This window comes from Chlorocebus sabaeus, chromosome 4 (assembly GCF_047675955.1).
Source record: "Chlorocebus sabaeus isolate Y175 chromosome 4, mChlSab1.0.hap1, whole genome shotgun sequence".
Classification (NCBI taxonomy): Eukaryota; Metazoa; Chordata; class Mammalia; order Primates; family Cercopithecidae; genus Chlorocebus; species Chlorocebus sabaeus.
This window is the reverse complement of record NC_132907.1, coordinates 49,349,355-49,374,736: the sequence shown is the minus strand read 5'-3', so window position 1 is coordinate 49,374,736 and position 25,382 is coordinate 49,349,355. Positions and strand designations below refer to the sequence as shown.

The 25,382-nt window shown below is 35.0% G+C and overlaps 1 protein-coding gene across 1 annotated transcript in view; it reads right to left on the bottom strand.

Annotated features, from left to right (window-relative positions):
* Positions 1-25,382, bottom strand: part of HCN1 (hyperpolarization activated cyclic nucleotide gated potassium channel 1) — a 446,479-nt gene that overhangs the window by 77,977 nt on the left and 343,120 nt on the right. The window contains exon 5 of the mRNA XM_007961536.3: positions 8,143-8,289. Coding sequence (XP_007959727.1) covers positions 8,143-8,289 — 147 coding nt within the window. The remainder of the gene's footprint in view (positions 1-8,142; positions 8,290-25,382) is intronic.

The following is a 25,382-nucleotide window of genomic DNA, read 5'->3' as shown; positions in this document are numbered from 1 at the left end:
TCTTATTCTACTCATGCTTTTTCCCTTCAAATAAACTGTTAACTTATGTATAGCATTAAACTTAGACCTTTGTGTGATTCTGATATTAGAAAAGCAAAAGCTGAAGAGTAGGGAAGCACATGGAGAAACATTGCTTTCACCTTTACAAGGTGTTAACTGACTGAGCATTTCATGCTTCCACTTCTAGGATCTCTCATTTTATTAAGCAGTCATGATTCCTAGTATGATTTTCATTCATAACTCTGTTAAAGAAGACCTTTAACTCAGTAAATATTTCATGACTTCCTACTGCATGCTGGTTACTAGAGATACAAGGATATTAAGCACAGTTCCTATCCTCAAGAAGCTCATAGTCTTTAAAGAGATGATAAACTAACAAATGATAAATGGTGTGATAGAGACAGAATAGTCACAGAAAATTTATGAATGAGGAAAGGTAATTTATAAATGGTAAAAATGCTTACAGGAAAGTAGAAGGTAAGCTGAGTAGAAAGGATTGAAGATAGGGCAGCAAGAAGAAAGGCAAAAAGGCCATCAATAGCATTTATTTTCCAGGAAATTGTCAATAATACTCTATAGAGGAAGCATTAATGTGAAGAAAGGAAGATTAAGGCAGGCCATGAAGAGCTTCTGTGTCATATGAAGTTTGGGTGTTTTCCCTGCAGGGAATAAGAGATCATGAGCAGGTTCTAAGAAGAAAGTTACATTGTCAAATTTGGGTTTTATATCAATCAATATGGTAGCTCTGTAATGGAATGCATTTTAGCTAATTGACATTCAAGCCAGGGAGAAAAGTTGTGACAGATGTTGAGGTAATGTTGAGAACCTGAATATGGCATTTGAATATATAAAGAAAAAATATTAGTTACAATTTAGCAATTGAATGGTCGTAGGAATTGAGGAAATAAAAGGTTTGTTGGAGGAGGCACATAAAAGTGAAAAGTGGATATTTTTTTCCAGTGAAGATAAGTGTAAATTATGGTGTGGCAAGAGGAAGCATAGTATTTAATTCATGTATGTATTTATTTATTTCTTCAGACAGAGTTTGCTCTTGTTGCCCAGGCTGGAGTGCAATGCAGTGATCTCTGCTCACTGCAACCTGCGCCTCCCAGGTTCAAGTGATTCTCCTGCCTCAGCCTCCCTAGTAGCTGGGATTACAGGTGCCCACCACCACTCCCAGCTATTTTTTTTTTTTTTTTTTTGTATTTTTAGTAGAGACTGGGTTTCACTATGTTGGCCAGGCTGGTCTTGAACTCCTGACCTCAGGCAATCCACCTGCATCAGCCTCCCAAAATACTGGGATTACACGCATGAGCCAATGTGCCTGACTAGGAAGAATAGTTAATAAAACACACATGACACAGAAAATGTTCTAGTTATCTTCATTATATATTACATTGATAATTTTCTGCATAGAAGAATACTTCCCATTTAAGAGTACACATTACTAGGGTTCATTTTTATACTCAGTTGTGCTGTTGACTTTCTGTAGTCCTTCAGTGAGATTTTATTATGGAATCCTAACTTTTCCCTGCCTTCTTAGAATATATCCTTCAATCTGTCTTGTCTTTCTGTCTTTTGATTTGATATTTATTCCTGATACTGTCTGCTGGATTACCTTTTTCTACTTGCTATGATCTGTCTCATTCTACTTTGAACCTCTCCAGGCCCCTGAGAATCCAGTCTGGTTCCAGTGTCCTGAAATTCTGCTTTGTTTGTCAAGAAGATTTAGATTTAAAAAGCAAAGTATGTTGATAGAGTTTTTTTTTTTTTTTCCCAACAACTGATACCAGGGTCTTCAAAAAGCTCATAGAAGGTGCATATCATGAAAAAGCTATACATGGATTTCCCATTTTCTTGATCAAAATAAATTTGTAGAAACTTCTTACAATACATCTGAATAGGATCTAGTTTGAGGCACTAAGAAAAATAAGACATCAGTTTTAAAACAACCTCTCTCAGAGAGATATGAATTATAAAATTGAAGTAGGAGTAAACATCCAATTTATACTGAAGCTTGGATGGAAGAATGAGCTATCCATCTATAAACTGCTAATTCATTTGGGGCGTTGTTTCCATAGAGTTTTAGTAAAAAATCCTTTTGCATTCCCTCAATGAGATTTTAACTAGAAAACATTTCCTTGACTTCTTGGAATATATCCTTCATTCTACCTTATCTTCCTGTCTTTTGATTTGATCTTTATTCCTGATACTGTTTTGTAAAGAATCGTTTACAGAAATTTTATGGAAACAATGCCCTAAATGAATCAGCAGTTCACAGATGGATCACTCATTTTAACAAGGGATGAGACAATGTTGAAGATGAAGCCCACAACAGCAGATCATCTGCATCAATTTGCAAGGAAAAAATTCATCCTGTTTTTGCCTTATTTGAAGAAGACCAATGATTAATAGCAGAAACAATAATCAACATCGTAGACATCTCAGTTTGCTCAGCTTTCACAATTCTGACTTACTAATTAAACGAAAGCAAATTTTCCACTCCGTTAGTACCAAAACCATTGCAGCCAGATCAGCTGCAGATAAGAGCGGAGTTTTCAATGGAAATTTTCAACAAATGTGATAAAGATCCTGAAGCATTTCTTCAAAGAATTTTAACTGGAGATAAAACATGGCTTTGCAAGTATGATCTTGAAGACAAAACATGATAAAATAATGGCTGCCAAGAGATGGAAGTGGTCCAGTCAAAGCAAAAGCAGACTGGTCAAGAGCAAAAGTGGCTCATGCCTGTAGTCTCTGCTACTTAGGAGGTTGAACTGGGAGGATCACTTGAGCCTGGGAGGTAAAGGCTGCAGTGAGCTATAGTTGCACCACTGCATTGCAGCCTGGATGACAGTGAGAACCTGTCTCAAAAAAAAAAAAAAAAAAAAAAAAAGCAAAAGTTATGGTAACAGTATTGTGGGATGCTCAAGACATTTTGCTTGTTGACTTTCTGGAGGGGCCAAGGAACAATAACAGCTGCTTACTATGAGAGTATTTTCAGAGAGTTAGCTAAAGCGTTAGCAGAGAAACAACCAGGGAAGCTTCGCCAGAGTCTTCCACCACTACCATGCTCCCATTTACTTTGCTCATCAAACGAGGGCAATTTTGTGAGAGTTTTGATGGGAGATCATTAGGCATCTACCTTATCATCTCAATTTGTCTCTGCTTGACTTATTTTTGTTTCCTAACATTAAAAAAATCTGTAAAGGGCACCGATTTTTCTTCAGTTAATAATGTGAACCAGACTGCGTTGACATGGTTAAATTCCCAGGACCCTCAATTCTTTAGGGATGCACAACATGGCTCATATCATTGCTTACAAAAGGTTCTTGAACTTGATAGAGCTTATGGAGCTTATGTGGAGAAATAAAGTGAATATTTTTACATTTATCTTTTAATTCCATTTTCTACAATCTTTTTGAAATCTCATATATTTCTTTCCTTTTTTTTTTTTTTTTTTTTTTTTTTTTTGAGATGGAGTCTTGTTCTGTCACTCAGGCTGGAGTGCAGTGGATCTCACCTCACTGCAACCTCTGACTCCCAGGTTCAAGCAATTCTCGTGCCTTAGCTTCCCAACTAGCTGGGGTTATAGGTGCATGCCACCACACGTGGCTATTTTTTCTTTTTGTATTTTTTAGTAGAGATGGAGTTTGCCATGTTGGTCAAACTGGTCTCGAACTCTTGACCACAGGTGATTCACCCACCCTGGCCTCTCACAATGCTGGGATTATAGGCAGGCATGAGCCACTGCTCCTGGCTTATTTATTTCTTTTAACAAAATATAAAAAATTCAATTATATTTCCCAAAGCAAAAAGATTTATACATTCTAATTTGATTGAGACATTTGTAGGGAAAATAAACTAACCAATAGCAGATATTTAGCCTCATATTTTTAAAACTCTTAACTGGTATCTTATGGCTATTCAAAAAATATGAAAAACTTTTAGTGGGTACAGAAATTTAGGTAAGTTCATAATTGGTGAAGATATTCGTTGGAATACAAATATTTGTTATTTAACTTATAGTAAATATACTAGGAATTTTAACAAAATTTGAAAATATAGACGAAATATTCCTTGTACATAGAAGACTTTCAAGACAAGAGTGGAGAAAACAAATACGAAAAAAATAATAACAACATGGGTAGAATGGATAAGTAGCACTCTTATACTATGGACGAAGCACACTGAGGGCCAGAGAAAGGAGATATAAGATCCAGTCTCACAGCTAATCAAATAAGATAGATAGAAATAAATAAGTATTGTTTGAATTCAATTTTTTCCAAGGGAGGAGAGACATTTCTGGAACACGTGTATTAAAGGTAAGAAATTATAACTTATTTTTTCAAAACAACAAGTTGCACAATTTTTTTGTAGGCCACTTTGCAACAGACATGGCAGTGGGGGAAAGGAAAGCTGGAGATTTAGCTGGAGTCAGAGTATAGAAGGACTGGAAGATGAGCTTAGGGAGTCTATACTTGATTCAATTTATAATGTAAAGATTGAAAGTTTCTGAGCAGAGAAATGACTAACTTATGTAAATAAAAGATTAATTTGACAGTGGTATTTTAAATGGTAGTTAGAGAAATCAGACCAAATGCTGGAAGTCAAACTAAGGGAACAGTGAAAATAGTCTATGTGAGATGCTTTAGTTTAGGACAATGGCAGTGGGAAAGGAAGCAAAGGCATGAGTGTGAGATGTATTACTAAAGTTAATTGACAGCATTTGATGATTAGATGTACAGAGCACAGAAAGAAAAGCTGCAAAATGGGACTAAAGTTTTACATTCCAAATAACTTGTGAGAATAACTAAAGAATGTACAGAGAGACTTTGAGAGATAAAATGGCTTAATGATGGAAGAAAAATGACTTCATTTTATAACCTACTACATGTGTGGTTGCAGGGGATATCATTTAGCTTTTAAGAAAATGAAGTTTAAGGCAGGAACTTAGAGCTACAATTTATAGAATTGAAATGTGAGGTAATATAAATAAAAGATAATAAATTCAAAGATACAGAATGAAAATCCAATGGCTCAGAAATGTTGCAGTATTAAAGAAGTAAAAAAAAAAGATATATACATATATGTATGTGTGTGTGTGTATATATATATAGAGAGAGAGAGAGAGAGGGAGAGATTCAGAATCTGTGTTTTGTTAGCAGCATAAAAAGTGGTCCCAGCAGCTCAGAAGAATTGCTAATTCTCATGCTGTTAATAAAGACATACCTGAGACCAGGTAATTTATAAACAAAAGAGCTTTATTTGACTCACAGTTCAGCCTGGTGGGGGAGGCCTCAGGAAACTTACACTTATGGTAAAAGGGGAAGCAAACATGTATTTCTTCACAAGATGGCAGCAAGGAGAAGTGATGAGCAAAAGGGGACGAAGGCCCTTATAATACCATAAGATCTTGTGAGAACTCACTCACTATCACAAGAACAGCAGCATGGGAGTAACTGCCCCATGATTCAATTACCTCCTACCAGGTACCTCCCATGACATGTAGGGATTATGGGAGGTACAATTCAAGATGAGATTTGGGTGGGAACAGAGCCAAACCATATCATTCCACCCCTGCCCCCTCCCAAATCTCATGTCCTCACATTTCCAAACCAATCATTCCTTCCCAGTAATCCCCCAAAGTCTTATCTCATTTCAGCATTAACTCAAAATTCAACAGTCCAAAGTCTCATCTGAGTCAAGGCAAGTCTCTTCTGCCTATGAGCCTGCAAACTCAAAAGAAAGTTATTTACTATTATGAGGGTATAGGTATCAGGTAAATACAGCCATTCCAAATGGGAGAAATTGGCCAAAGTGAAGAGGCTACAGGCCCCATGCAAGTCCAAAATCAAGCAGGGCAGTCAAATCTTAAAGCTCCAAAATGACCTCCTTTGACTCCATGTCTCACATCCAGGGCATGCTGATGCAAGAGGTGGGTTCGCGTGGCCTTGGGCAGCTCTGTCCTGTGGCTTTGCAGGGTATAGCCCATCTCCCAGCTGCTTTCACAGGTTAGCATTCATTGAGTATCTGCAGTTTTTCCAGTTTCAGGGTGCAAGATGTTGGTGGATCTACCATTCTGGGTCTGGAGAATGATGGCCCTCTTCTCACAGCTCCACTAGGCAGTGCCCCAATGGGGACTCCCTGTCAGGGTTTTAACCTCACATTTCCCTTCTGCACTGCCCTAGGAGAGGTTTTCCATGAGGGCCCTGTCCCTGCAGCAAACTTATTCCTGGACATCCAGGCATTTCCATACATCCTCTGAAATCTAGGTGGAGGTTCCAAAACCTCAATTCTTGACTTCTGTGCCCCCGCAGGCTCAACATCATGTGGAAGATCCCAAGGGTTGGGGCCTCTGAAGCCTCTGAAACCACAACCTGAGCTGTACCTTGGCCCCTTTTATCTATGGCTGGAGAAGCTGGGATGCAGGGCACCAAATCCCTAGGCTGCACACAGCAGGCAGCCTATGGGCCCAGCTCATGAAACTATTTTTTCCTCCTAGACCTCCAGGACTGTGATGGGAGGGACTGATGGGAAGGTCTCTGACATGCCCTGGAGATATTTTCTCCATTACCCTTGTGATTAACATCCACTGCCTTGTCACTGATGTAAATTGCTGCAGAAGGCTTGAATTTCTCCCCAGAATGTGGGCTTTTTCTTTTCTACTACATGGTCATGCTGCAAATATTTCAAAGTTTTATGCTCTGTCAACTTTTGAACACTTTGCTGCTTAGAAATTTTTTTCCACTAGATACCCTGAATTATTTCTCTCAACTTCAAAGTTCCACAGATCTCTATGGCAGCAGCAAAATGCCACCGGTCTCTTTGCTAAAGCATAACAACAGTCACCTTTGCTTCAGTTCCTAACAAGATCCTCATCTCCATCTGAGACCACCTCAGCCTGGACTTTATTGTCCATAGCACTATCAGCATTGTGGTCAAAGCCATTCAACAAGCCTCTAGGAAGTTTCAAACTTTCCCACATTTTACTCTCTTCTTCTGAGCCCTCCAAATTGTTTCAACCTCTGCCTGTTACCCAGTTCCAAAGTTGTTTCCACAATTTCAGGTATCTTTGAAGCAGTGCCCAACTACTCTGTACCAGTTTACTGAAACAGTCTGTTCTCATGCTGCTAATAAAGACATACCCGAAAATAGGTAATTTATAAAGGAAGGAGGTTTATTTGACTCACAGTTCAGGATAGCCAGGGAGGCCTCAGGAAACTTACAATCATGGCAGAAGGGGAAGCAAACATGTCCTTCTTTGCTTGGTGGCAGAAAGAAGAGGTGTCGACCAAAAGGGATAAAAGCCCCTTATAAAATCATCAGATTTCATGAGAATTCACTCACTACCAACAACAAGGCCTGGGGGTAATCATCCCCATGATTCAATTACCTCCCATGGGGTCCCTCCCATGATAGGTAGGGATTGTAGAAGCTACAGTTCAACATGACAGGTCATTGACAACTTTCAAATGAACAACTTTGGTAAAGAAGCTAAGACCAAATCACGATTCAGTGAGTACACAGAAACCTTTTGAGAAGATTGGCAGTAAAAGAAAGGAGAGGGCAAAGCAGTGTAAAAACTATGAATAATCAAGAACAAGTTATTTTGTTCCAGGAGTGATCTGAATATTCTAGTGGGAAGAAGGAAGATTTCTAGGGAGGAATAGAAAGATGATGCAAAGCAAATAGGTGGTTATTAATGTTGCAAAGTGTTTTAATGAGATAATAGGAAATGAACTGCTCACGGCAAGTCATTCTGTTATCAGGGTCCATGAGATGATCCAGGAAAGTGAAGATTGGAGGAAGAATAGGAATCAAAAAGAAGAATCAGTTTGATAAGAAAGGGAGAGAAAAATGGGGATGATATGGACAATGAGGCCACAAGAAGGAATTTTAAAAAGCCAGAAATACAGAAAAGAGAACAGTCTGAGAATCACAAATAGAAGAGCAATTTTCCAATACTTTTTTCCACAATTAAGAGCTCATATATGTGAGAAGCTAAAGAAGATAAGGATAAAATATCTTAATATTAAGTTTAGGTTTTTCTTTAGAGTAACATAGACTAGAAGATTCTCCATGAAGACAGAAAATAAACAATGATCATGTATTATGGATACTGAGGACAATAAATCTTACCTCTCTCAGAGGATCATTGAGTTCATTGAGAATATTTTCCTCATCAAAGATTTTGCCTTGGTATCTGTGTTCATAGTAATCATGTATCTTCTGACGCATATCAGCTGGTAACTTATGGAATGACATGTATTGTTCCACTTGCTTATACTGTAAGGAAAGAAAAATAAAATTAAAAAAACATTGTTAGGCTGTATGAGAAATCATATTATTTTGTTTGCTATATTTAATAACATTTGAATACTCAGTTAAAAGAAAAAAGAAATCCTTTAAGATGAAGGAACCCGGGTCGAATGAACCTATTTCGTGTTACAGAATGTATAAGGCATTTTATTTACGTGAACATTTCCTGTAAAGAACTAAGATACTGTGGAAGGGAGTTAAGAGTGAATTTAAGGGAGTAACTACAAAAAAAAAGCCAGTGATGGGGCAAAAACAAAATATTATACCATTTTTTAAATTGAGTTCTGAAAGAAGTATGAAATTGATTGGCTCTTGGTTTTTAAGAAAAATTTATAACTATGGAGAGTATAATAGGTTTTATCTTAGGCTTTTTAGCAAAAGATCAGAATCTAATTAAATTTGTAATTGACAGGTAGGGAGCTTGGCAGGTATTTGAAGATCATACATACTTCAGCAACACAGATGCCCTGTAAATTACTGAGAACTAAGAGACTGTAGCAGGCTTCCAATTTAGGATTCAGGAGAATATCCTGGTGAGACTAGATCCAAATTACTGTATAGCTGAAAGTTAGCTTAGACACTGAAGTTCATTTAAACAAGTAGGCCTCAACTATGATTTTTTTTTAAGATCTGGGGAGGGCGTTGCTTTTTTGACATATCTGCCTATTTATATTTATACACACATGCGCGTGCACACACACACACACCCAAAGAGAGAGAGAGAGAGGGAGGGACAGAGAGAGAGAGAGAGAGAGAGAGAGAGAGAGAGAAAGAGAAAGAGAGAGAGAGAGAGGGAGAGAATTTGTTTGTAAGTAGCATCCCTGCATCCTTGATAGTCAAACAGGACCATATAAGCATGGATATTACCTGGGTGCCTATTAGAAGAGAATAATTTCAAGCCTCATCCAAGACCTATGGAATAAAGATTTGCATCTTAAAAACCTCTCCAGATGACTCACGTGCATAGATATACACCTTAAAGTTTGAGAAACAATCCCTAGGTGTTTCAAAAGCAGGGGGTCATAAGACCACACATTGAAAAAAATTAATTAGGTTTAAAAATTTTGTTTCATTGTATAGATGACAGTATTGAGTACAAATTTTAATAGCTGATAACACAACTGAATAAAGATGTCAAAATAATATTATTTCCTCATGTAACACACATTTGATATATTTTACATGGAAAATATTTTCTGAAATATTTTCTTGATAACACAGCTCTGACTAGATCTAGGTCTCCTGAGCTTTGCCCATAATTATTGTAATTGTACTTGGTAATTGATAATAGACCTATCTAATGAGAAACAGCAACCCATTGTATTGCATTTCTTCATTTTTTCCTACATACTTTCATTTTGCAAAAAAAAAAAAATTTTGTTTGAACATTCTCTTTTGAACACTAGTACCCTCAAATGAAATATCACTTTGTCATGAGACTTTCTTTGATAACCAGACTGTCCATCAAACTATTTAAAGCCTGAAGGCCTATGTACATCTCTCTGAAGTAACTTGCTTGCTCGAACACTGCTTGGAGTGGTGAGAATCTGAAACCTTAGCTGACACACTGAAATCTTCATTTCTACTTTCTTTTCCATGCATCTCAGAAATACAAGGAACAGCACTGAAACTTAGTAGCATTTTATTCATTTTTGGGAATTTCGTGCCTGTATACAAAGGCCTACTAATCTAGGGAAAACATAATCTCTATCTCTATCTCTGAATTTGGAAAATTAATCCTTTTGTAGCTAAGTACAAATGTTATATATATATATAGTTATTTTATTTTTTATGAAACTCAGGGTTGATCTAATCTATTTGTTTTTCCTCACACAAGTCATTTAACCCTTCCAGATCTCATTTATTAATCAACAATAAGAGAGTATTTGACTAAATGATCTTCCTTTTCCTTTCAAACTAAAAATTTAAAGTTATATGACAATTTCTTATCATTTATTCATATTAAGTTTGAATTTTAAGCTATATTACTATTTTAAGCATTCATTGACTCATAGTAATTATTGATCTAGCAAACATTAAATGATTATTGTATGCCAGTAGTTCTGAAGGTGTGGTTGCCAAACCACCAATAGCACATGGGAATTCTTCAGAAACACACATTCACAGTCTCCACTCCAGACCTACTGAATCAGAAACTCTACATTTGAGACACAGCGGTATGTGCTTTGACAGGTCCTTCATGCACAAAAATGTCATAATCGTTGCTATATGCCAAGTACTGTGATATCTCAGGACATAAGGAAGCATACTTGAGTGAGCGTGGCGGAAACAAAGTAAGTTTAGTTTTCAGCAAGTTAAGTTTCAGATGCCCATAGCACATCCTAATGCCTCTATGTAGGTCAGGCACTCAGAGAAGAAAATACATACATCATCGGTGACTGAGAAGTCACTAAGGGAAGATGTGTCAAATGAGGAGAAAAGGCTAAAAAGTGGAACTTATGTTTTAAAAGTAGCTGAGCCAGAAGGTTGATTAAGTTAAGGGTATTGTTAATACCTGCCAAGGTGTGAGAGCAGAACCAGAAAAACATGATTAGAAAATCCAAAGAAGGATTAAGTTTCACAGGGGTTATGGTCAAAAGAAATCTATCCTAAGAAAACAGGTACTGAATAATGGGCAATGAATTTGGAAATTAGGTAGTAATCTCTGTTAGAATACAACACATTAAAAATAGGAGCTTTTTCTTTTTGTCTGTTTCCCCACACCTAACAAGACTTGCAAGAATGTATGAAAATACCACTTCCATGTGATGTGAATAAAAATAACAAACTATTCTTTGAAAAGGACACTTAGTAGTGGTAGTCAGACAGTGAAATAAACTAGATGTTACAAGTAATGTGTAAGTTGGCAAAGTCAAAAAATGATAAAATGGCATACTTTCTAATAGTTGTAGTAATATATTGTAAGCAAAATATGACTTAATATATTTAGAAGTCACTGACAAATAGATTTTTGAAAAGCAAGGATGCCAATACAATTCTTTGGAAACATAAGATCAAAAGTTTATTCCATCAGATCTAAATATACTATAAAATAATTACCACTTAAAATTCTAATATGTTTTTATTTTTAAAACTTTCTGTATAATTACAAAAATTTATAAAAGTATGCATATACATGATTATTAAAAATGAGATCTAACAAGAGTGTTTATAAAGAGTGGCAAAGATTCACTTTCAAACCCATCAGTCTCACTTTTCCATGTTAAAAGGTGTTTAATTCATATCATTAAGCAACATGCTTGTTTCCATTTCTTATATAATTACAGGCATTGTTTATAAACTAACTGTCATAAAATGGGGTTTTGCCACTTATAGTACCCCAAATCTTCCTTTCTCATGCTATAGCTATGTCACTAGTGTTAATTCTTACCCTAGCTTGCTTTGTAGCTTTATGCACCATATTTGCTATTATTTCTTGTTCAGATAACTCTAAGATATTTTATCAGGTGAAAGTAAAAAAACTCCCTCCTTCACTTCCATTTGAAGACTCCTGTCATCTCTAATGTTATAATGTAAAGGTAGATTATAACTTTGTTCCTATAATTGAAACTTTCAAACTCCTAAAGTGTTAACATAACTCTGGCCATATAAATATTTACCACAAAGCCAAATGGTGTATTTCATGACATTTCCTTTCTTGCTCATCAGTGGAATAACAAGACTTGTTCATCCAGTGGATTTGTTAATCCTGCACTTGCTGATTACGTTTATTTCTTGAGTAATTAGCCTTTAATCTAGTATTATTTTTTCTAGCCTCCTTATCCCACCAGATAGACATCGAGTTTTTTCTTCAAAGATTTTCCTATAGAATTTCTCTTTACGACATCCTTGGTTTGGCTCAGTATTCCTAAATGCCATGTTTCTCTTTTGGTTTATTTATTCGTGTTGCTGGAAAAAATCCTCAAGTAAACAACTAAGAAAGATGGTATGTTTTCTGAATCTTTCTTGTCTGAAATTGTCTTTATTAAACTCTCAAAGTTGACTCCATATAGAATTAATTCTAAGTTGAACTCCTCTAGTTGGATGTTGAGACTTTGGATCTCAATTTGATCCTCTATTCGGCATTCGATTTTTTCCTTATCTTTATTTAATGTATTTAGTCTCTGCATTTTCCTCTACCTTTCTCTGCATTCCCTACATTGCCTCTATATTCCCCCAACATTTCCCCTACATTCTAGAATATTTTCTGAAATTCTTAGAAAACATTTTTAATTCCTCCTCCATGTTCATTGATCATTTATTTCTGTACTTTTAATATTTTTAGTTCAAAAATATACTAATACGAGATTTTTAAAAATGAGTTTTAGGCTGCCTTTTTTTCTCCAAAATATGTGATACGTCTAAATGTGAATTCAAAATTATCCTCTAGATTTAGTTTCAGTAATGTCTTTGGTGACCTTTCCCTATATGTGTATGTTAGGAGTAGGGATCATACAAAGCAGACTGTAATGATTTGTGCTATGGTTTGGATAGCACTCTCCAAACTTCATGTTGAGATTTTATCCTCAGTGTTGTAGGTGGGATCTATTGAAAGGTATTTGGGTCATAGGGGTGGATCCCTCAAGGACAAAGATTATGCCCTCCCTCAGGCGTGAGTGAATTCTTACTCTATTAGTTCCCTAGGGAGCTTGGTGATAAAAAGATTCTGGCACCTCTTCCCTCTCTCTCTCTCTCTCTCTCTCTCGCTTCCTTTCTTACCATATGGTCTCTGCATACTCCTGCTCCCCTTCACTTTCTGCCATGAGTGGAAGCAGCCTGAGACCCTCACCAATACCGATGCCCAAACTTGAACTTTCCAGTCATCAGAATCGTGAGCCAAATAACCTTTCTTCTTTATTAATTACCCAATCTTAGGTTTTCCTCTCAGAAAAATGGACTAAGAGAGAGGATAATGGAAAATATAAGTGGCAATGGAAATGGTAAATACAATAACCATCATGCTCTGTCTATGACTGAGAACTAGAAGGATAATTGAAGGGAATAGAAGGCATGGCAAATGTAAGCAATCTAAAGAACTTTCAAATCACATTTATATTGTTTTTATATCCATGAAATTATACCCTTATTTATAAAACTGAAACACCTTAGTTTATCCTCTACTCCTTCATCCCAATCCTTACATCATCACCAAATTATGTAAGTTTTACCTACCAAAAGTTTCAATAATTTTCCATTTCTCTGCATCAACATTCTGGTCAAAGCTACTCTCTCTCCTTCAACTCATAACCAGCTTCTTAACTACATTCACTGTACCTGTTTATACATGTCTTCCTCCAACTCAAACTCATTTTCCATGATTCAAACAGGACATCTTTTAAACATGTTAATCTAATTGTCACCCCTAAAGGAAACTAAAAATATTTCACCCCAAAATACACCTCTTTGACATATTTTGAGTTGGCTGTTCAGAGGGCCTGCAGACAAGAATAGCCCTACAAAGGTGTCTTTTGTGGAGAGATTTGCATCTGTGGACTAAATAAAGTGAAATAAACAACAGATGCAAGCAGGCTTTTCCTGAGGCCCACCTTGTCAAGGTCCTGTAAGATTAACAGAGAGTCTGACACCTTTTAAGATCTGACAGAGAAACATTTACCATAGGCTATCACCTGTTCTTTCTGAGGGCTGCTACCTGTACATCTGCACAACATTGCCTTTACCCCACGCCTTTCTTCTTCTGCTCCACCTCTGACAATCTGTCTTGCCATGCTATAAGCCCCTATTCTTTCTGTAACCCCAAGATGGTATAAAAGCATCAATGATCTGGTATTTCTTTGAGTTCTCACATTTTGTATGACTCCTGTACATACATGTGCAGATAACAAATTTGTATGCCATTTTTTCCTATTAATCTAGTACCAGTTTGTGTTAGAGTAAAATTACAGATCTTCAGGAATAATTTTATGCACTTTACATTTCTGGAAGACAGGGATAAGAAGTTGTACTTCCCATTGTGTTAGAAGAGCAAATCACATAAATTGAAAAATATCAAATTATTAATAATTACTCATCAAATCAGATGGAACTTTAAGTTCATGATTCTAACCCCATGTCTCAAATCTATAAAATACTGCCTATAAGAAGTTAACTTTTTACTTTCAGGAAGCATATATATATATATATATATATACACACACACACACACACACACACACACATAGATAGATGTATCACCTGATTTATAATATCTCAAGATAATTTTACAGTGTAGCACATGCCCACAGTAGAGTCTTGCCTGTGGGGTATCTATATGTACATTGGCATCAATACACACCATCTATTATTTTTGTGAAACACAAGTTAATATGTTTGTTAAAAAGGCAAAAGACTTTTTGGTGAGTGATGGAACTAATTTCCATGTTCAAATAAATCATAAATGCTACATTAATTAGCTATTTGAAAGTAGGCTACACTATAGAGCTTCTTTAAACTTTATTTCTAGGACAATCTATAGTATCAGATGAAAGCTATAGACCTTCATTTGCCAAAATAAACATGCATGAAAATGTGTTATGATTTCAAGGGTGTTTACACATATCTGAGTGTCAATTAAAAAATATCTGAGTATCTTAATTGACCACATTAAGTTTTATTGGCATTGTAAAACTCCATGAGTGCTGGAACCAGTGGTGTCAGTGTTTAATCTACTCTATATTCTTGACTTTTGACTTTGAGTATATATACATTTTTTAACTTTTCAGTTTTTCAGTTTTTTTATATGTCAATTTGAGATGATAATATCTAACATACTGGGTGCTGTGAGAATTAGTAGTGATACCGAATGTATGTTATGTGATAAATAAATAATAAATGGTAATTATTAGGAAAATCATTAAAAAGCAAACAGGTTAAAAATCCAGTTGAGTAAAAATATATGTCTCATTCTCAATATAAACACAGCAATGCTAAAATAGTCTCTGAAGAGACATTTTTCTTACAGAATTAAAAAAACTGTAAATTTCATATTCCAGTGACTACATGTGTTTTAAATGTAATTTGACAAATAATAATAATAAAAAAATATTTAAAATTGTTTGCTCATCAAAGACCAACAATCAACTTTCCTTTTAACTTTTTTATGTTTAAGTAAATTATCATTGGGTTTATGACTAATCTATCTTAATTTTTACCAAGAAAAATTCTAGTATTGCCAGCTATTTACACAGCAATTGAAGCCATAAATTCTCTTTATTATCCTACATATAAAAATACATAAATTCATATAGAAAAGCTGGGTAATATACTAATTCGTTTAACAAGTATTGTTTCTAGAATTTTTGAAGCAAGATTGAATCATTTTCAAGAACTATGCTATAAATACAGCAACATCTTCAATGCATATCTTTGAGAATTTTTTTTTTCTTAGCAAAAATGTGTCACTGGTTATTTTATGAAAAAGTTTTAAGTTGCATAGTCTTTACATAGTAAGTCATATAATCATAAAAAATAACATCAAATCTTCCCGAATTTGATTTTCAATAAAACAAATGGAAAAAAACAAAAAACAAAACAAAAAAAAAAACTAAAGGAAAATCACAAATGAAGGAAAGCAGGTGGTTTAGAGATTTGTTTGCTTTTTAGCAGAAGTTTGAGTCAGATACTCCTATTTTATCTTCACTGTATATTGCCTTTTTTGGAAAGCTGGGTAACAAAACGTAGATTTTTCTATGGAATAATGAATTCTTTGGCTCTCAAAATATTTTTTGAAATAAAATATGTATCTACTTTGCATGGAAAACAGTCAAAATTCCAACTGAATGTAATTTTATTTTATTTTATTTTATTTGTTTTGTTTTGTTTTTTTTGGTTTTTCTCTGAGATGGAGTTTCACTCTTTATGCCCAGGCTGGAGTGCAATGGCATGATCTTGGCTCACTGCAACCTCAGCTTCGTGGGTTCTAGCGATTCTCCTTCATCAGCCATAGCTGAGATTACAAGCATGCACCACCATGCTCAGCTCATTTTGTATTTTCAGTAGAGCGGGTTTTACCATGTTGGTCAGACTGGTCACTGTAAACTCGGCCTCCTGGGTTCTAGCTATTCTCCTGCCTCAGCCGAAGCTGGGATTACAGGCATGCACCACCATGCCCAGCTAATTTTGTATTTTCAGTAGAGACGGAGTTTCACCATGTTGGTCAGACTGGTCTTGAATTCCTGACCTTAGGTGATCCACCTGCCTTGGCCTCCCAAAGTGCTGGGATTACAGGTATGAGCCACCTTGCCTGGCCCCAACCCAATGTAATTTTAAAATATTTGTAGAAAACATTACAAGTGAAACGTGTTATTCTTCCATTCAGAATAACCTCTTCCAACATAAATAAACATTTGCTTTCTTGCTTATGGAACTTAGCTATCCATTCAGATATTTCACAAGAAACTATACTTTCATCTATGTAAAAATGCAGGATTCAAAAGAACTTGGAAGTTATTTACACTACATAGTTTTTCATTTATCAATTATTATTATTTTTTATTTGAAAATGGCCAGGTTGAGCATTGTTTTTGAAAAGTCAATTTAACGCTGTTTAACACTTAACTAAGCATGTAATTGAAAAACCAGTGATGATGAGACTTTAGTGTATTTAGCAACTAGAAGAGAATCTTTGATTACAAAGCAAGTAAATTGTCCATCTAAAACATCTTTAGTATGTTAATTTATTTGTAATTATGGAGTAAGAGTCAAGCGTTAGATGATTGGTAGAAGTAGAAACAATCATTATAACCATTGTAACACAGCTAAATGTGTGCTTGAATATTTTTAAAATCCTTTAGTTTTCCTGCTCTAAATGACTTTAAACTTTATTACTATAGTTTTGCTTGGTGTGTTTGTTTGTGTGTGTGTGTGTGTATCTGTGTGTAGGGAAGTGATCTGGCCCTGAACTGAACAAGAGTATGGACTGATATAACACGCCTACCGTGGTTAACTCAATCTCTCTTCCACTTTTTTTTTTTAAATTGAACCATTTAAAGCATTTTATGCTGTCTCAACTTTCCTATTTCCTTCCCTCAACAGTTTCTTTCACTCACAGAAGATGACTTTACATAGAATTTCAAAAAGAAACAGAAGCTTTTACTTAATATCTACTAACTCATTTAGAGAGAAACTTATTTTTTCTCCTTCTGTCCTTATTTCTCTTATAAACAATGAAAGAAGTGTTTCTCATTCCATTTAAAGCTACTCTTTCAGCTGTGTTTGAATGTCCAGTTACAATAATTAAAATCATAACCATATCTAACCCTTGGATATTAAATGCTATTTTCCTGACTCTCGACTAAACCTTCTACTCATATTTACCTACTTAATCCTCACAACAACATTAAGAGATTGCTATCATTATCTTCATTTTACAGATAATGAAATTGAGGCACAGAGAATTTAAATAACTTGTATAAAGTCACACAGCTAATTAGTGCTGAAGCCAGGATTTGAATCCAGGGAATATGGCTTCAGACTCTGTGCTCTTATTTATTGCATGACATTCTTGTCATAAATAAATGACTCTATTAATCACAAGTAGCCCTCTACTTACCAAACTATTTTTCTTCTCTCCTTTCTCAACCAATTTCTTGAAAGTGTGGTCTACTTTCATTATCTAACTTTCTACTTCTCATTAAAACCTTTAATTAAAGCTTCCATTCCTTCTATTTCACTAATAATACTCTCACATTTCCATTATTTCCTGATTACTACCATGATACTTAATTAGATATTTCACAAATATATACATATATATTTGTGATCTGAATATATATCATACATACATATACATATATATATATATTTATATATATTTGTTATCTGAATAGTACTGAACACCGGTGGTTAACACTATTGATGTCCCATGCAACTTCTATCCTTGCAAGCTGACCCACCTCTGACCTCAGCTGTACCAATGGTGGAAAGTCCATCTCAGGATTTTTGCATCAGGGCTCTCCGGGAACTCTAGAAAACTTGCTCAGCTCAACCTACAGTTGCATGAACTTTTTGGGGGGCAAGGAGAGGTGTATGTTACACCACATAAGGCAACGTTCAACCAATGAAGGACTGGAGTCTCCAGATTAATAACAGCCCCTATACTTCAGAGAAACAAGTATAAGGTTCATTCTACACAGTTCCTCAGAGAGTGTCAGTAGGACTCAGTCCCAATTGCCTATAACTAAAAAAAACCCTCAATAATATATCTTTCATTAGATTTCCCTTTTTCATGGTGATATGGTTTGGCTGTGTCTACATTCAAATCTCAACTTGAATTGTATCTCTCAGAATTCCCATATGTTGTGGGAGGGACCCAGGGGGTGGTAATTAAATCATGGGGGCCGGTCTTTCCTGTGCTATTCTTGTGATAGTGAATAAGTCTCACGAGATCTGATAGGTTTATCAGGGGTTTCTGCTTTTGCTTCCTCCTCATTTTCTTTTGCCGTCACCAAATAAGAAGTGCCTTTCTCCTCCTGCCATGATTCTGAAGCATTCTCAGCCATGTGGAACTATAAGTCCAAGTAAACCTCTTTTACTTCCCAGTCTCGGGTATGTCTTTATCAGCAGCGTAAAAATGGGCTAATGCACATTGTCTTACTACTCCTGTTTCCTAATCCTGATTCTTAAATTTCTTCCTTAATAAATTACCCACCCCAAATTCTTTTATTAGGCTCTGCTACTAGGAGATTCCAAACTAAGACAGTATTACAAACTGAGTCCTTCCTCCTAAGACATCTTTTCCTGTGGCTTCTCCATCACATATGGTTCTGACTTTCCTGTTTCACCTTTGGCTGCTCTTTTAAGTCTCATTTGTTGGCATCTTTTAATAGTTGGTATTTCCAAAGACTATGCCCAAGGCCTTCTTTTCTTTTCATCTTACATATTTTCCTTGGGCAATCCTTCCCACTTACATGACTTCGGTTACTATCAATATACCACCAATCCTCAAGTCAATGGTCCAGCAGAGACCAAATCCCTGGTCTCGACTTGTAAGCTTGTCTTCCCTTTCAACATCTACCCATACAACATGTTTCACGAACACATCAAACGCAAAATTGAAACTGTCTTAGTTTTTCCTGAATGTCTTCTCTATCCAACCTACAACCTAAGTTATAGACTTGGTTTTGAGTACACTCATTTCTCTGTTTCCAATGTATTTTACTTTTAATTTTCACAAGCTAACCACCTTGTCATTTGGGAGTTAATTTGTAACGCCACTTTCTCTGAGTAATTTTCCCTAATGCTTGTCTTAAACGTTAACATAAATTAAAATAATATGAGAATCTTGTTAACATGAAGATATACATTCAGTATGTATGGGGTTGAAACTGAAATTTTAGTATTTCTAACAATATTCTAGATGATTCTAATGCTGGTAGTAAGAGAATTACAGTAGTTGAGATTTATATTAGATTAGATGAGCTATTTATTCTCCTATAACATCAAGTATTTCCCATGCATTGGCTGTTTTCACACTATCATAATTTCTACTGAAATTATCTGTGTTCTTTGCTACAACAGCTTCCTGAAGGTGCTCAATAATTGATTAATTAATATGTCCTAAAATATTATTTATTGTCAAACATATTTAGTCTTTGTTGAAAATAAGCTTTGAAGTACTTTTAAAAAATAAAAGTGCCATTTTTCATATGATCAAATATATGTAAAGCATTTAAACTCTTTTACACATTTTTATTTTTATTTTTCATGTTATATTTAGGGAATTCATGTGTTTGTTTCTTATATGGGTATTACATGCATAATGGTGGTGATTGGGCTTCTAATGTACCCATCACCAAAATATTGAACATAGTACTCAATAGGCAATTTTTCAACCCTCATCCACCTCCTATTCTTCACCCTTTTGGAGTCCCCAAAGACTATTATCTCTATCTTTATGTCCACATGTACTCATTGTTTCGCTCACATTTATAGGTGAGAACATGATATTTGATTTTCTGCCTCTGAGATATTTCACTTAGAATAATGGCCTCAAAATCCATGTTGCTGCAAAGGACATGACTAAATTATTCTTTATGGCTGTATAGTATTCCATACATATATACCCACATTTTCTTTATCCATTCAACTGTTGGTAGATACTTATGTTGGTTCCATGACTTTGTCATTGTGAATAGCACTGTGATAAATATATGGCTGCAGATGTCTTTTTAATAGAATTATTTATTTCTTTTTGGGTATATACCAAGCACTGGGATTACTGGGTTGAATAGTAGTTCTATTTTTAGTCCTTTGAGAATCTCCATATTGTTTTACTTTTTTTTTTTTTTTGATTTTTGATTTTTTTATTATACTTTAAGTTCTGGGGTATATGTGCACAATGTGCAGGTTTGTTACATAGGTATACATGTGCCATGTTGGTTTGCTACACTTATCAACTCCTCATTTACATTAGGTATTTATCCTAATGCTATCCCTCTCCCAGCCCCCCATCCCCCAACAGGCCCTGGTGTGTGATGTTCCCCTCCCTGTGTCCATGTGTTCTCATTGTTCAACTCCCACTTATGAGTGAGAACATGTGGTGTTTGGTTTTTTCTTCTTGTGTTACTTTGCTGAGAATGATGGTTTCCAGTTTCATCCATGTCCCTGCAAAGGACAGGAATTCATCCTTTTTATGGCTGCATAGTATTCCATGGTGTATATGTGCCACATTTTCTTTATCCAGCCTATCACTGATGGGCATTTGGGTTGGTTTCAAGACTTTGCTATTGTGAACAGTGCTGCAATAAACATACATGTGTGTGCATGTATCTTTATAGTAGAATGATTTATAATCCTTTGGGTATATACCCAGTAATGGGATTGCTGGGTCAAATGGTTTTTCTAGTTCTAGATCCTTGAAGAATCGTTGTCTTCCACAATGGTTGAACTAGTTTACAGTCCCACCAGCAGTGTAAAAGTGTTCCTATTTCTTCACATCCTCTCCAGCATCTGTTGTTTCCTGACTTTTTAATGATCACCATTCTAACTGGCGTGAGATGGTATCTCATTGTGGTTTTGATTTGCATTGCTCTAATGATCAGTGATGATGAGCACATTTACGTAAGTTTGTTGGCTGTATAAATGTCTTCTTTTGAGAAGTGTCTGTTCATATCCTTCACCCATTTTTTGATGGGGTTGTTTGTTTATTTTCTTGTAAATTTAAGTTCTTTGTAGATTCTGGATATTAGCCCTTTGTCAGATGGATAGATGGCAAAAATTTTCTCCCATTCTGTAGGTTGCCTGTTAACTCTGATGATGGTTTCTTTCACTGTGCAGAAGCTCCTTTTTTTTTTTTTTTTCTAAGTTGATGTTCTAGTGTACATGTGCACAACGTGCAAGTTTGTTACATATGTATACATGTGCCATGTTGGTGTGCTGCACCCATCAACTCATCATTTACATTAGGTATATCTCCAAATACTATCCCTCCCCACTCCTCCCCACCCCACAATAGGCCCCAGTGTGTGATGTTCCCCTTCCTGTGTCCAGGTGATCTCATTGTTCAGTTCCCACCTATGAGTGAGAACATGCGGTGTTTGGTTTTCTGTTCTTGCGATAGTTTGCTGAGAATGATGGTTTCCAGCTGCATCCATGTCCCTACAAAGGACACAAACTCATCCTTTTTTATGGCTGCATAGTATTCCATGGTGTATATGTGCCACATTTTCTTAATCCAGTCTGTCACTGATGGACATTTGGGTTGATTCCAAGTCTTTGTTATTGTGAATAGTGCCACAATAACCATTCTTGTGTATGTGTCTTTATAGCAGCATGATTTATAATCCTTTGGATATATACCCAGTAATGGGATGGCTGGGTCAAATGGTATTTCTAGTTCTAGATCCTTGAGGAATCGCCACACTGTTTTTCACAATGGTTGAACTAGTTTACAGTCCCACCAACAGTGTAAAAGTGTTCCTATTTCTCCACATTCTCTCCAGCACCTGTTATTTCCTGACATTTTAATGACTGCCATTCTAACTGGTGTGAGATGGTATCTCATTATGGTTTTGATTTGCATTTCTCTGATGGGGAGTGATGATTAGCATTAAAAAAAAACTTCTAATGATACAGTAGAAAGAAACTTTTCTTTTCCTCAAAGGCAGGTAATATGCCTTAAGTAGTTGAAAGATCCATAACTTAGTTTACTAAATTTTAACTTAAATGACCTCCCATTTAATTTCCTAAAATTAGATGATTAAGGACATAATGTTTCATAAATTATAAACCCAATTAGCATAAATCTAGAGATAATATTTCACACCAGGGCTAAATCTACTAGGCTATCAAAGATTGAAGCTTTTATAGCAATAATTTAGATAAGTTTGGGTGATTAAAATGATGCAAATATTTTGAAAATGTGGGTGCACTGATTGTTGTTACATTATAGCATTTGTGTGTGTGTGTGTGTGTGTGTGTATGTGTGTGTACATTCTCTTCTTTGTATGCTATATGTGTGTGTGGGGGGGGTAATTCTTCAATAAAAAATGGAAATTAAATTATGTTTAACCTCCATTGGGAAGATATATTCACTATCTGCAATAAATAGTTCAGTGATTTTTAAGAAATAATGTATTCCTAATGTCCTTTTTCCACAGCCCCAACAATTTTTTTAAGTTTTTAGTGATAAATGATAAATTATTATGTAAGCCCTGTATATATATGTAAGTGCATTAAAAACAGTAATAGCTTAAAATAGGACATTGTTTAAATATCATTAATCTTCTACTTCATTATTTTAATCAAAATGTTTCTTAGCATTAGTAACAGCTTGATTTACATTTGTAAATCTCTCTAGTTTGTTTGTAATGCAACTGTTTCTATCTTATTGTTCATAGCTTTCCAAATTTAAAGCAACTGAGCATCTGAGGATACGTATAATTACTAAGTGTAAATATAATCCGAAGAATAATTTTTAAATGACTCACCAGCAAATTACCATGCAGAAGCAACATATCTGATGAAGAAAGGAGAATTTATAATGCTTAACTTTTATCTTTGTTTGTATTTGTTTTTCAAAAGTGAAAAATTCTAACAAAGATATTCCTTCAGTACAAATTAAAAACTTGATTTTATTTGCATTCATAATATGAAACAAGATCAAAATAGATGTTATTATGGTACTTATCAAGTCTGAATGATGTGGTATTAAGAATTAATGAAGAAGAATACATAAATATTAAGAAGATTTAGTCAACATCTATGTTTCAGATCTAAGTATTGATTGGTTATCAGTCTCAACATAAATCAATTTGAATTTGTGTGCTAATCCAATGGGGGAAGTGACAACATATAAACAGTATAATAATCATTAGTAAGTACCTACTAAAGAGTAAGGAGATGTTATTAGAAGAAAGTGCAAAGTGTTGCACAGCAGAATAAGAAAAATCCTAGTCCTTGAGTCTTAAGTTAGAAATCGAGTCTTATTTAAGTAAGATCCATATTGGTGAATATCAACAATTTATAGCAAAAGAATTACACACATATATGTATGTATTTTGTATACACACATGTCAACATACAGAAATATGAATTTCAGAATGTAAATCTATATATAATAGTTTGAATTGACAGTGAGTTTTCAGTTACCTGTTGACAGTGCTTTGAATTTGATAGCAACTCAGGAAAGTATCACAGCCATGATGCATGATGTTATCAGTGGTAAGAGGACAATTTCAGAAAATCATTAATGGAGTTTGTAAAAGAAAATTGATCCAAACTTTCTCAACTTGGCTAGTATGAAACTAATAGTCATTGGTTGATCTAAATCTAAAATTTGACTGGCTTTTCAGAACAGGCCACCATCATAACTTCCAAAATAATTTTCCTGAAGTAACGAGAGAAGACAAATAACTTCCAATCTAACTAGAATAAATTCAAAAGTACCTTATTAAAATTAGAACCATTCATCAGTACAAAACAAAACAAAGTTTCCAGGCAAACTTCACAATAATAATTGAGAGCAGCTGTTTACTAAAAATTTAGGGACCTAAAACAAAGCCAGTGGTTTCAGATAAAATAAGGGTGAGTCAAGACAAATGTGTTATCAAGCAGGAAGTGAACTGGCTGTTATGGGTCACGAAAAGTGAAGAAGTGAAATTCAAGAAATGGATCAACAGGTTACTGGATATCTACAGTCAAGATGAGGTGAGAAGAGAGCAAAACAAAGGAGTTTCCAGTTGTGTTCCACTCAAACTATAAAGGAAGCAGGAGCTTACACTATTCCTAACAATCAATACTTTTTTTTGTTAATTTATTTTAATAGAAAAATAGTAGATTCTGTTTCAATTAATAACATTTTATGTTCTCACATTATAAATAATTTCTCAAAATCAGTTGCGGCTGCAAAATAATGATACTAATTTGATCTTTTCTTCTTGTGTTTGCCAGGCTGAGTGATATTAAGGAGATACATTTCATCCATAGTCACTGCTAATGAACGTATTTTTAGTCAGGTGTTTAACCAAGCAATGAGAAAATTATGGCAAAATATAATAATTTTTCCTATAGTTAAGATGGGGGCTAAGGATGGGTTATATACATTTAAATAGAAATGATAAATAATAGAATAATTTGATTTGGAAATTATTCTAGTGCACTACTTCTCTTCTATATCAACATTCATTGATAGAGAATGTTGTTCTCTCACAGTTTTATGGCTTTAGACTCTATACTGGTAAGACCTAAATATGCATTTCTAGGCTATACTACTCCATTAAATCAAGATTGATATACTAAATGGCCTAATTGGCATCTCCACGTGGGTATGTACTGAAGATTTAACATTTAACACATCCAAAGCTGAAATCCTTCATCGAAACCTCATGAGTTTCTACCAGGAGCTGGGGCCAAAAATGTAAAGTTTTTGTTTTGCCATATTTTTTGGTCTCATACACTGCTTCTGTCAGCAAATTTTATTGGATGTACTATTTTCTCCATTACTGCTTCATTGAAGTATAATTTATATATAATCACATCCATACAATTAAGTGAACATTTTCATGAGAAATCATCATTATGTGGAGGGTTTAGAATGTTTCCATCCGTTCCAAAAGTTCCCTCAT